This window comes from Natator depressus, chromosome 1, assembly GCF_965152275.1.
Source record: "Natator depressus isolate rNatDep1 chromosome 1, rNatDep2.hap1, whole genome shotgun sequence".
Lineage (NCBI taxonomy): Eukaryota > Metazoa > Chordata > Testudines > Cheloniidae > Natator > Natator depressus.
Window position 1 is genome coordinate 262,571,874 of NC_134234.1, and position 14,011 is coordinate 262,585,884.

General features: G+C 41.8%; 1 protein-coding gene across 1 annotated transcript in view; it reads right to left on the bottom strand.

The window, feature by feature from the left end:
- NR1H4 (nuclear receptor subfamily 1 group H member 4) overlaps nucleotides 1-12,387 on the bottom strand; it is a 48,709-nt gene extending 36,322 nt beyond the window's left edge. Inside the window, exons 1-2 of the mRNA XM_074950970.1 lie at nucleotides 12,246-12,387; nucleotides 3,726-4,088 (exon numbers count right to left, since the gene is read on the bottom strand). Of these exons, the coding sequence (XP_074807071.1) occupies nucleotides 3,726-4,088; nucleotides 12,246-12,276 (394 nt within the window). The 5' untranslated portion in view covers nucleotides 12,277-12,387. The remainder of the gene's footprint in view (nucleotides 1-3,725; nucleotides 4,089-12,245) is intronic.
- Nucleotides 12,388-14,011: the final 1,624 nt, after the last annotated feature.

The following is a 14,011-nucleotide window of genomic DNA, read 5'->3' on the forward strand; positions in this document are numbered from 1 at the left end:
ATCAAGTCTTCTAAATGCTACCCAATGAACAAGCAATGCATGCCTACTTTGAACGGTCAGAGTATTGACATTTCAAAGAATACTGCTGAGTTCCATCACCACACAAACTGTCCTGACTTTCTAGAGAGAGCGAGAAGATGAATGTGGAATGACTTTAACAGGAAATATCTGTGGTTTGACATGACATACATCAAGGATTATCAGGAATAGTTTGGGGGTAATAAAAATCAGCTAGGCCATTTTGTAGGGGACAGAGTATATAATCCACTTTTCTATCAATGTAAACGATTTTGTGACTTCAATAAATGAGTATGACGCTATAGTCTGCCCCACTAAATTCATGTGACTTGTATACCTTTGTATACCCCTTTCCAGAGGGGTCTCTAGATTCCAGTTAGGAATGTGCTCTAAGGCCAAATGTGCTCTAAGGCCTCCTCACAGGGTATGTCTACACTGGAATTAGACTTCTGCAGCTGGCCCATGCCACCTGACCGGGGCTTGTGTGGCTCAGGATACGGGGCTGCTTAACTGCGATGTAGACATTCATGCTCGGCCTACAGCCCGAGCTCTGGAACCCTCCCACCTCACAGGATCCTTGAGCCTAAGCTCCAGCAATGTCTACACTGCAATTAGCCCAAGCCCAAGTCAGCTGGAACGGACCAGCTGCAGATTTTTTAATTACAGTATAGACATACCGAAAGAAGGTTTTATAATGCCTAACCAGGACAGGTGTTACAATGGAACAGACTGTAGAAAATATTGTAATATATAATATCCCAAACATTGTAATAACACTTGTAAACTGTCTCATTGTTTATGGACCATTATGCCATTATTGTAGAATGATGTAATAATTTATAACTGCACAATTAGGGATGAGAGATGTCCCACAGAAGTTTTCAATTTTTAAAGTATCTTTTAAAAAAATTCTAGCATAAGTCTAGATCTAAGAGGTGTGCATCCTGTTTAGTTTGCTTTTTGATTGATATTTTGGGGAAAGGATAAATAGAAAATCAGATTTTCAAACCATTTTTTTCTTGCCAAGTGATGGGCAATATTTACGTGTATTTGTATGTGGATAGTAATATAGTCACAAAAAACTGAATATATGCACAGCTCCAGAATACAAATCTCTTGTGAGCCAATAAAACATGTTTTTTTTCCCCCACAAAAAAGGAGAGAGAGAATATAAGGTCAGCAGCCCTTTCAGTTTATAAGTAAACCACTCAAGGTTCACTAAATTCTCTTCAAAATTTCAAATATAAATAGACTGGTTTGTATTCAGGTATCACAGATATATTTAATTGGTTCTATCATGCTTTGCACTGGCTCTCTATTCAAATTGTAGATTAATGTTGATAGTAATATCTTATTTTTATATAGAGCCTTTCATTCTGAAGGAGACCAAAGTGCTTAACTCCACACATTTAGCACCACTGAAATGCAGCCAGCTCTGGGGTGAAGGGCACCAGAAAGGCAGAATGCTAAGACCATTAAAACATACTATCCAGCTTTTTAAACAGAATTGTTCTCCTCTCCCCCTCAGCACATCATCTTACTATTGCTTTAAGCCATTCTAAAGTTTATTGCAGAAACATAATACATTAACCTTAAATAATTCAACTTTTACAGTCTTTGACCAAGGGTTGTGCTTTCCTCTGTAACTGATGTTGTAGCAATGAAACAGTGAAAACACAAAATGAATTATCCCAATAAAACAGTAATATAATGGTTTCACAGAATGATTTAAGTAAAATCAACAAGGAGACCTGAACATACATTTACTGTCACCACTGATCCCAACACTTACATGAGAGTTGTACTTGGAATGACTTTGGCCCAAAATGTTTTTAGTTTTTACCATGTTGTTTCCTCAGTCTCTAGTTATAACTGCTGGGAAAATTACTACATTTAATTTGGTAAAAGCCATTTAATAATGAGGGCAATTAATCACTGGAACAGCTTACCAAAGGAGGTCGTAAACTTATCATCACTTGAAGTCTTTAAATCAACACTGGATTTTTTTCTGAAAGATACACATAGTTCCATCCACAAGTTATTGGGCTCAAGAGTCTTGACTTATGTTGCAGGGAAGGATAATTTCCTTATTTGATGCAATTATCTACCAATGTGCCCTGGAAGAACCACCTCTAGGAGTAAGAGTTATTCAGCTGCTATGTCCTTGTCCTCTCTGCTGAAACTACCCACAACAGATCGCTAATAACGGTGAGTGGCTTTTTTTGCCACGTGTGGGCTCTGTTCACTGAGCACACTTAAAATGTTCATTCTAGTTTTAGAGATATTATCAATTTTGGAGGTATTCCTTATAGAATAATATTAAAATGATGACTGTTACTAGTCCTAGCACTGGAAATAACTTTTTAATTGCACCCATGCAGTTCCCATAGGCCACCAACAAGCCATCAGACGGTGACCACTTTCAGTCACTACTGACTTGGATTAGATGCTGAACTGACAACATAGAAGTGAAAAGCTCTTATACTATTACCAGTCCTTTCAGCTGCTCATTTTACCCTCATGCTGTCTTCTCAAGAAATGAAAGACATGCAATGTAATACTCTACAGATTGAATTTTTTGTGGGGAGGGGGGTTTAAACAATATTTACGGATCAGAACTCAGAAATGATGGAGGCTTGACCAGGGATAGTTCTTATTTTAAATCAACTGTTTGTTTTGCTGCTGCTGCTGATGACAATGATGGATGGATGGATGGATTGATTGATTGATGATAGGTTTTGGTAGACAAACACTTTTGCTTTAAGTTTGACAGTCAACAGTGCTGCAAGGCAATGTATATTCTATATCCACTAAGGAATGAAACTACCAATGTGTCCCAGGGAAAATAATCATAGAATTATAGAAATGTATGACTGGAAGAGACCTTGAGAAGTCCTCAAGTCCAGCCCCTTGTGCTGAGGCAGGACCAAATAAACCTAGACCATCCTTGATAAGTGTCTGTCCAACCTGTTCTCAAAAACCTCCAGTGACGGGGATTCCGCAGCCTCCCTTGGAAGCCTGTTCCAGAGTTTAACCACCCTTCGAGTCAGAAAGATTTTCCTAATCTCTACCCTCAATCTCCCTTGCTGCAGACTAAGCCTGTTATTTTTTTTTGCGACCTACCTTCTGTGGATGTGGAGAATATTTAATTCCCATCCTCTTTATAACAGCCGTTAACATATTGGAAGGCTGTTGTCAGGTCACCCCCCTGAGCCTTCTTTTCTCAAGATTAAACATCCTCAATTTTTTAACCTTTTCTAGAGGTCAGGTTTTCTAAAACTTTTGTCATTTTTATTGCTCTCCTCTGGGCTCTGCCCACATCTTTCCTGAAATGGTGTGCCCAGAATTGGACATGGTGCTCCAGCTGTGGCCTCACCAGTGCCACGTAGCGTGAGACAGTTACCTCCTGTGTCTTACATACATACAACACTCCTGTTAATACAATCCAGAATGATATTGGCCTTCTTAGCAACTCCATCACATTGTTGACCCATATTCAATTTGTGATCCACTAAACCCCCCAGATCCTTTTCAACAGTACTACCACCTAGCCAGTTAATAACAGTGCATTGGGTCCAAATGCAAAGATCTACAAAGGGTAAGCACTTGAATGAGCTTTTCAATTAAGACAAAATGAAATTTCAGAAATAAATATCCATTTCCCCCCAAACTTATTTTGTGACAGATTCATTCATATTTTGCCCTACCTTTGCACCCTTCACAAGTCAGAGCATTATAGTGGTATCCAGATGCTTTGTCACCACAGACAACACATAGCTCTTCTCCTTTCACTCTTCCCGTGGAGTGGCCCAGTCTAGACTTCTTGGCTACAGGTATATCCGCTAGTTCTGTCTCTCTTGTGAAAAAGTTCTCACAGGGGATTCTCCTGAGTTCATACATTCCAGGGGAATACCATTCTTCAGGCTGCTGGGGGTAAAAGCCAAGGTTGGAATAATAAGGTGGTGATGAAATCTGAGGCTGAACTGGGGGGAACGGCATACTGTTGTACTGTGTATAAGGTGACACATCTGGTTCTTGCACTGGAGAACTCATTGCCTCTGTAAGAACACCTACATAATAATGCAGAAACAATATGCATTAGTACCGTTAAACCACAGTCACTGGAACAGTTTCCATTCCTAAATATACCAATCTCAGATACTGGAAAAAAATTATTTATTAATCCTAGAGATTGTATTGACTAAACATAAAGAACTCTAAAATAGTCTTGATAATATTTATACTTCCCTGAGCATCCAGAGGCCCCAGTCACAGAACCCCCTATGCACTAGGTCTGTACAAATACACAGAAAGACGCTCTCAGTATAAATTAACATTCTCAGCTACTTTATTACAGGCAATGAAAATATTTTGCACTGCTATTTCCTTAGAAAATCTTGAAAGATTATTATTACTACAGAGCTAAAAATGTACATGATGCTCTACAGACAATTAAGGGAAAGCAGTCCACGTTACAAAGGAGCTCTCAATCTGAATTAGACACAAAAACACAGCAAAGAAATGCAAACAGAAGCCAAGGGGGCTATGGGAAGGAGGAAGGCTACAACAGTAAGATGGAGATACACATATCTTGTTCATTTCTGTTTTATTTGGAGTTAGTGTATCATAGCATGAGGGAACACAGCTGGGAGAAAAGACAAAGGTGGGGTTTAGCAAGAGCTGGAAGGTTAACCAAAATAAATGAGCCTTCAGGAGGGGTCTGAAGGGGAAGCGTGAGATTACATGACACAGAGGATCAGGGAGGATATTCCAAGCATAGAGAGTGATATGAGATACAGGAGGGGTTCCCAAACTGTGGGTTGTGGCCCAAAGGTGGAGCCATGGGTAGAGTTTGGTAAGGGCATGGCGGTGGGTGGGGGTTGTATTGTGAAGTGGACAGCAACAGAGTGGCGGCCAGCAATGGCTCCTGCCCAGGGCCAGATGTGCCCAGCACACTGGCAGGTGGTAGAGGGCAAAGCGAAGCCGCTGGGCTATGGGCAGAGGGCAAGGAGAAGGGGCCGGCCCCCTGAGGCGGCAGCTCTCGGGACAGCTGGAGGATTTCTGGAGAGTTCGCAGCTGTTCCCACTCTGAGTCATTGCACCCTGTGATTCATGGCTGGCAGGCCCCCTGAAGTATCAGCCCCACAGCCTCCCCCAAGGAGAAGGGTTCAATGGTGCTGCTCTGTTTCCTCCTGGACAATGCCATGATCAGGACCATTATAGGTAAGGCTAAGGTTTAGTCATGGGCATTTTTAGTAAAAATCATGGACAGGTCATGGGCAATAAACAAAAATTCACATCCCCTTGACCTGTCCATGACTTGTACTATATACCCTTGACTAAATCTTCGGTGTTCTGGGGGGCTCTAGGGGCACAGCTGCTGCTCTGGAAGGGGGACTCTGGGGCACCCGCTGGTGCTGAGGCGGGCTCCAGGGTGCCTGCTGGTGCTGGGGGGGTTCTGGGGCGCCTTCTGATGCTTGGGGTGGGGGCTCCGGGGCACCTGCTGGGGTGTCCACTGGTGCTGGGAGGGGGGCAGCACAGGACTAGCACTGCCGCTGCTGGCAGGGGACAGCCCCGCTGACCCAGGACCACTGCCGCAGCTGCTCTGGCACGGCGGGGGACTGCCCTGCCAGCCCGGGACCACCACGCCGCTGCTGGCGGGGGACAGTCTGGGACTGCCACCGCTGCTGGCGGGGGGGCAGCCCGGGACCACCACTGTTGGGGGGGTGTGCATCTGGCCCCAGGGCTGCCCGAGCTGCTCAGGTGGCCCTGGGGTCAATTGCACCTGCCGGCTGCGGAAGTCACAGAAGTACTGGAAAGTCATGGAATCCCTGACTTGCGTGACCTGCATGACAAACTCGCAGTCTTAATTATAGGTAACGGCCAGGCCCAGCCCAAGTGCCTGCCTCTGTCCAGCACTGGCAGCTCCCAAACCCTTCCCTCGTTCACGGGCAGAGGGTGTGTGTGAGGTATCCCAGGATGCTGGATCGGTGACTGGGGCAGCTTTGCCAAGTGACAAGCTCAAGGTACTCAGTGAGCTGCTGAGGCGGAGGGTGTCAGCGGGGGCTGACTGTGGAACCTGCCTTTCCCCTTCGCCCTCTGATTGTTTCTGGTCCCTGCTGAGGTCAGGGGCTGCATGTGTCCCACAATGCCCCTCTCCCTGACGGACACGTGGCAGCCTGGGAAGGCCAGGCTGTGTGCTCGGCAGCCCCATCCCTGATTTACCATTTGATCAGCCTGAGGGAACAATGACTCACCTGCCTGGTGGGCAAGGCGGGAGTGGACAGTATCATACTGTATAGGCTGATAGCGGGGGGCATAATTTAAAGGTTCATCAACCCTGAAAACAGCTCGAGTCATGGCCCTACCCTGGCAATCCCCACCACCATCTTTACCCTCAGTGTCCTCTCTTGGAAAGCAGTGGGAAGTGTTACTAGTGGGCCACAGTGCCTATTTCAGTTGCACAGGTGGGCCGCAGGGGAAAAAGCCCCTATGATAAAGTGCAGATTAAGGGCTAGATTTGTACCCCTTTGGTGAAACGGCTATTGAAGACAAGGGAGTTTTTTCCCAAATAAGGACTGCAGCATTAACCTCTTAAGACAATAACAAATCATGGCACCAGCTAACCAAATGTGATAAGGAATTGAAGCAGTTACTGTAAAAGCAGCATACAACAATGAAGTCCTAGAGATAAATAGCACCAACAGAAGGCTCCCTTAGCCTTGTACTTTATGGACTTTTTAAAATTCTATTAGTCACTTTCAAAATGCAAACAAATTAAAATTAAATCTCACAGTTATAAATTATAACCAGTTCAACAACACTCAATACTCCCTCTGTGATGTAGTTTAAATCTAAGAAACATATCAGTAAGTTGGACAGAGAAGAGGAAAGTGATTTACAAATTACAATAAACTTTCTGTTCAAGAAAGTCCATATCCTGGTGCTATTGAAGGGCATGGCAAAATTCACATTGACCCCTGGGGAATTGGCTCTGTGAGAAGTAACTATATTTCCAGGAAGTTACTCAGTTCAGCTTTAGATAACTCCTTTTCTCTCTGTATTTAATGTTGAGTGGGCTTGGAGGAAAGCTTGAGATCTCAGTAAACACTGTTAAGTCTACTGTAACACAATGACAGGTGATAGCTCAGGTTTTGACATTTCTGCAGTAAGGCAACAAACATTCATCCACGAGGATTTGTAAGATTTTATCACAAGAGGCATTTTGTGCAATAAATTGTGTGTTTCAAGTTTCCAAACCTGTCAGATGCTGAATGCCCTCAACTCCCACTGAAGTCTATGGTGAGACAGATGAGAAACCCTGTAGATAAACTGTCATTGATGAACATTGCTAAGTGTACTTTTTTAACTTGTACTGTATTTACAAATCAGAAGAAATTTAGTATTTTTTTCTGTTTTCCTTTTCCTTTTTGAGGGATAATCACCAGAAAAGAAGGTGTGGCTGGGAACTCTGAGGAGCACTTCTACCAGTACAAAAACAGTCCCTCTCTCCCCCACCCCACCCCAGGTTTCCATCAGTTCAAAGGAGTCAAAAGGAAAGGAGAAGTACCAACAATAAAAGATAGGAACACCTGCAATGACAGCAAGACATTATTAGCTATGAAAGGGGTCCTTCTATTCTGTCACCCTTCAAGCAATACCAGAACTGTAACTTCCTGTTTTAACTAAACTCTCATTCCAGATGTCCCATGGCATCAGCTGTGCTACATCTTGCTCCCTTACCAGCGTACAGCACTGCAAAAGTTGACGCAAATCACTTTTCAGTATCTACTTGGGCTGTAGCCCACGAAAGCTTATGGTCAAATAAATTTGTTAGTCTCTAAGGTGCCACAAGTACTTCTGTTCTTTTTACTTGCTTAGATGGTACACCATCAACATAGCATCCACTCATGTACTGACGTGTACAGTTAGCAGAAGCAGAGATGCTGCCATAGGACAAGCAGACATAGGTATGTCTGGAAAGCTGTGGGACAAAGCCAAAGGAGGACAATGGTGCTACATACCACTCATAATTATTTAAATTACAGTAGCACTTAGAGATCCCAGATACTATCAGGATATTAATACATAGTAAAAGACGATCCCTGCTCTAAAGAGCTTCCACTCTAAATAGACCAGACAAAGAGATAAGTACATTATCCCCTTCTTACCAGTGGGGAACCAAGGCAAAAATATTTTGTGACTTGCTGGAAGTCACACAAGAAGTATGTGGAAGAGCTTAAAATTGAACCAAGGTCTCCTAATTCTCAATCTCATGCTTTAACCATAAGACTATCGTTGATATCTGTCAGCAGCAGCACAGAAAAACACGGGCATGATGTTGTGTTAACAATGAGTTGCTGTGGGCTCTATTGCTTTGCAGGAGACTCCAATGTAAAACAAAGTTCTGGGTACTCGTGGGCACAGTATTAATAAATATTTGGCCTGTTTCTGTTAATTATATTTTCAATTTATTGTGACTGTTATTTAGTAAGATTGTTCAAAATTATTTATGTAGAATAACAAGAGTTACTTTAGATTCCAACTATACAACCATTGCACAAATATTTAGTATCTGTTTTGTGGAAACAACTTTTAGTTATGGGTACATAACATGTCATTTGCTAATTTTTAATTATTTGGTTGATTGATTTACACAAATGGGAGTGGGAAGATCCCAGGACTAAAATAAAAAATACATTATTCATTTTTACTTTTATGTCATTTCCAAGAAATGCTACAGAAGCTTTAAACCATTTTCCTGATCTGCTCAGGGCTTTGAAATAATAGTAAGAGACTGCAGCACTCCTCCCAAAAAGAAAAACAAATCAATCCAGGGTTTTACGGTGGGTTCAGTACAATGCTGGGACAGAACTGTGGGAGTTTAGTTAGACCTGTGTAGACATGTACAAAACCCCTCATAGTTCCTAGAGCTGTATATTTGTTTCCAGAAGAAACCAAATACACACAAATCTCTCTATATTTGGCTAAACCTGAATAACCCATACATCTTTATTTCTCTGACCTAGCCTTCCCACAATAACATCACATTAAAAAAAATAATTAATTACGGCCAGTCCCTGCTCACTGAGGGGTAAAGGGTGGGAGGGAGAGAGAGACAGATCTTTATATCCACACTTTAAAGTGCTGGTAGGCACTCAGGATATGTCTACACTGCAATTAGACTCCCGCAGCTGGCCCATGCTGGCTGACTCAGGCTCGCAGGGCTCGAGCTAAGGGGCCGTTTAATTGTGAGATAGACAATCTGGCTCAGGCTGCAGCCCAAGCTCTGGGACCCTCCCACCTTGCAGAGTCTTAGAGCCCAGGATCCATCCTGAGCCCAAATGTCTATACCGCAGCTAAACAGCCCCTTAGTCCAAGTCAGATGGCACAGGCTAGCAGCTTGTTTTTAACTGCAGTGTAGAGATACACTCAGATACTATAGTGACGGGGACCTGCCTTTGATTTTCAAGGAAACTTATCCTAGGTCTTGTCTACACAAGAAAGTTGCCCCAGTTCAATTTAAGGTGTAGTTTAAAACTGATTTCCCCAACCTGAATTTTTGGGAGTACTTGTGGCACCTTAGAGACTAACAAATTTATTTGAGGATAAGCTTTCATGAGCTACAGCTCACTTCATCGGATGCATGTAGTGGAAAATACAGTGGGGAGATTTTATATACACAGACAGCATGAAACAATGGGTGTTACCATACACACTGTAATGTATACCTTCAAATCAGCGGCACTGCTATGGGTACCCGCATGGCCCCACAGCATGCCAACATTTTTATGGCTGACTTAGAACAACGCTTCCTCAGCTCTCGTCCCCTAATGCCCCTACTCTACTTGCGCTACATTGATGACATCTTCATCATCTGGACCCATGGAAAAGAAGCCCTTGAGGAATTCCACCATGATTTCAACAATTTCCATCCCACCATCAACCTCAGCCTGGACCAGTCCACACAAGAGATCCACTTCCTGGACACTACATTGCTAATAAGCGATGGTCACATAAACACCCCCTATATCGGAAACCTACTGACCGCTATGCCTACCTACATGCCTCCAGCTTTCACCCAGACCACACCACATGATCCATTGTCTACAGCCAAGCTTTACGATACAACCGCATTTGCTCCAATCCCTCAGACAGAGATAAACACCTACAAGATCTCTATCAAGCATTCTTACAACTACAATACCCACCTGCTGAAGTGAAGAAACAGACTGACAGAGCCAGAAGAGTACCCAGAAGTTACCTACTACAGGACAGGCCCAACAAAGAAAATAACAGAATGCCACTAGCCATCACCTTCAGCCCCCAACTAAAACCTCTCCAACGCATCATCAAAGATCTACAACCTATCCTGAAGGATGACCCATCACTCTCACAGATCTTGGGAGACAGGCCAGTCCTTGCTTACAGACAGCCCCCCAACCTGAAGCAAATACTCACCAGCAACCACACACCACACAACAGAACCACTAACCCAGGAACCTATCCTTGCAACAAAGCCCGTTGCCAACTGTGTCCACATATCTATTCAGGGGACACCATCATAGGGCCTAATCATATCAGCCACACTATCAGAGGCTCGTTCACCTGCACATCTACCAATGTGATATATGCCATCATGTGCCAGCAACGCCCCTCTGCCATGTACATTGGCCAAACTGGACAGTCTCTATGTAAAAGAATAAATGGACACAAATCAGACATCAAGAATTATAACATTAAAAAACCAGTCGGAGAACACTTCAATCTCTTTGGTCACTTGACTACAGACCTAAAAGTGACAATTCTTCATCAAAAAACTTCAAAAACAGACTCCAACAAGAGACTGCTGAATTGGAATTAATTTGCAAACTGGATACAATTAACTTAGGCTTGAATAAAGACTGGGAGTGGATGTGTCATTACACAAAGTAAAACTATTTCCCAATGTTTATTTCCCCCCCTTACTGTTCCTCACACGTTCTTGTCAACTGCTGGAAATGGCCCACCTTGATTGTCACTACTAAAGGTTCCCTTCCCGCCTTCCTGCTGGTAATAGCTCACCTTACCTGATCACTCTTGTTACAGTGTGTATGGTAACACCCATTGTTTCAGGGACCACTCTTGTTACAGTGTGTATGGTAACACCCATTGTTTCATGTTCTCTGTGTATATAAAATCTCCCCACTGTATTTTCCACTACATGCATCCGATGAAGTGAGGTGTAGGTCACAAAAGCTTATGTTCAAATAAATTGGTTAGTCTCTAAGGTGCCACAAGTCCTCCTTTTCTTTTTGTAAAGCAAGAGTGACTCTGCTGACAGCAATGGAGTTACAGCAGTGTAAATCAGTGTAAGTGGGATCAGAAGCAGACCCATTGTCTCTAGTAATGTATTATGTTCATATGTTCTTACTGTTCCATTACGCTTTTCACATCAGAAACACACATGTAATCATTTTTGAAATATGATAATTGAAATAAATACTAATAGGTCTGAAAAAATTGGGGGTTATGTTTTGCAAAAGAAATTGTAATTAGAACATTTCACAAAATGTCTCAAATTTTACTAATGTTGTCAGAGTGAAATTTTATTTCTTGAATCTGGCCATCAGTTTGTGAATACTTTCCCATTATGTAATTGGTGGGTGAGATTTGTTGAAGATTTTTTTTTCCAATTTTACATGTGAATATTTTGGGTGGGATTTTAAAAAGCTCTCAGCATTTGCTTAACTGGACTCCCACTGAAGTAAAAGGAAGTTTTACCATCAGAGTTTAGCCATCACTGACTGCTTTTGAAAATCTCACCCTTTATTTTCAGTATTATGTTGAAGTTATATACAGGCTGTAGAATTTGTATGCAAAATATTACAGAAGTTACAGTGGTAGTGCATTGGCACAACAAATATTGTCAATATAAAACTATAAGAAAAAGAACAGCAAACAAATTAAACCTTAAGGCCTCGAGCCTGCTAATAAAACTAATGTAACATAAGAGTCACAGAGAGCAAATGATCTTAAGCCAAAAAGAACAAAATGTATTTCCTGTGATTCACAGGATAAACCAAAATGGGAAACATAAGCTAATCAATTGGCTTAAGTACCGAAAAAACTATTATCAGGTGTCTAAGGGCATGGGTAGACAGCCTCTGGCATCAAGCTGATTCACAGCATTTAACAGATATATTGTACAATGTAATAGATCAAACATGAGCTTGAACAATATCCTACCGTTAGCAGTCTTCATTCCGACCATTTCCATGACAATTCCTGAAAAACTTGGGCTATTTAACGTGTTGTTCTCTTTACTTTTTCTTGTCAGTACTTATCATCTACACTTCCTTAGTCCTGCTTCCTTAATATCTTGTTGCTTTACTCTGAACTGAAAACTAGAACTTCTTTAAGACTAGCTAAGGCGTGATACAGGCCAGAGGTTATATAGTTTACTGATTAACTTCATTACAGTGAAGCCTATTTCTAATTGCTTGAGAGAATAACAATGCCAAATTACAGTATAAATGTCCTTTACTAAAATCTGGATACCTTTCTCTGGGTGAGTGGATTCAAGGGGGCTCTTCCAAATAGCTCCTCCATTACAATTTTGTAATTTTTTGTTTTCGTTCACCTTAGTATTTTGTCTAAATAAAAATCTACTACTTTTTTTAGGTGACTAAACTTAATAGATTAACCATTCAAAATCATTTTGACTGGCTGATGCAGCATGTGTATCATAGGCACAGAGAAAACTCTATTATTTTAGGATGGCCAAATTCTGTCATCTTTACCCAGACAAGAATCACGTGTTCTAGAAAATTCTTGGTCAATAAAATTGCTCAGGAAAGTATCCACGATACCTGGTAGTAAGTGTATATAGAATCAGGCCCTAAAAGTATATCATTCCTTTTAAAAGCTAAAAACCTGCATAGGAGGAACTGAGCACACAAGTGATTCTCTGTTGTCCTGTCCTATAAAATGACCTTGTGCCACATAGCCTTATTCATTCACCTCCTTCAGGTTTAGTTGAGGTATTTCTCATTATTTTAGAACATCTTTCAGGTTACTTCTGCTCCACTGGATCATTTGTTGTCCATAATTATTGTACATACATAATGTTCTGTTTTAGTTTTTGCTGCTTTGTTTCCCTTTGACTTGGAAGTCGACCACTTGCCTATTTATCATAATGATAATGCCAGATGCTGCACCATCTGCCAGATGGTGCTGGATACAAATAGTTAGCTACTTCATCTTATGATCTTTTGGTTGTTAAATAGTTTCCGACCATTGATTTTAGAGATTTTTTAAAAACCAAACAAAAGCTAACAAATGGATCCAGTCTCTACAATTCACTAAGGTGCTATGTCACTGATACAGCTACTATATAGCATTTACTTTTGAGTTTTTTTTCATTGTCCAGTCATTAAGCGCTGCTTAAATATGTTGCTTTGTTTTCTGCTTCTTACATTAATTTATTCTTGTATCTCACTATCCACTCCAGGGGGTCTTTTAATGAATTCTATAAAAAATACTCATGCCATCAAAAATACTTCTACTCTATTTTTCCCATTCTTCTCCAACTTGTCACATTTCCAGTGAGTTTGACATATCTAGTTATTTCCCACATGTACTGTGTTACATTCTGGGGAGAAATTGCTGGAAATCAGCACAAGTTCATAGACTTTAAGGCCAGAAGGGACCATCCTGGTCATCTAGTGTGACCTCCTGCACATCATAGGCTGCAGAACTTTACCCACCCACTCCTGCAATAGGCTCGTAATCTCTAGCTGAGTTAATAAAGTTTTCAAATCTTGATTTGAAGACATCAAGTTACAGAAAATCCACCATTTACTCTAATTCAAACCAGCAAGTGACCCATGTCCCATGCTGCAGAGGAAGGTGAAAAAACCCAGGATCTCTGCAAATGTGAGCTTGGGGAAATTCCTTCCCTACCCCAAATATGGCGATCAGTTAGACCCCGAGGATGTGGGCAAGACCCACCA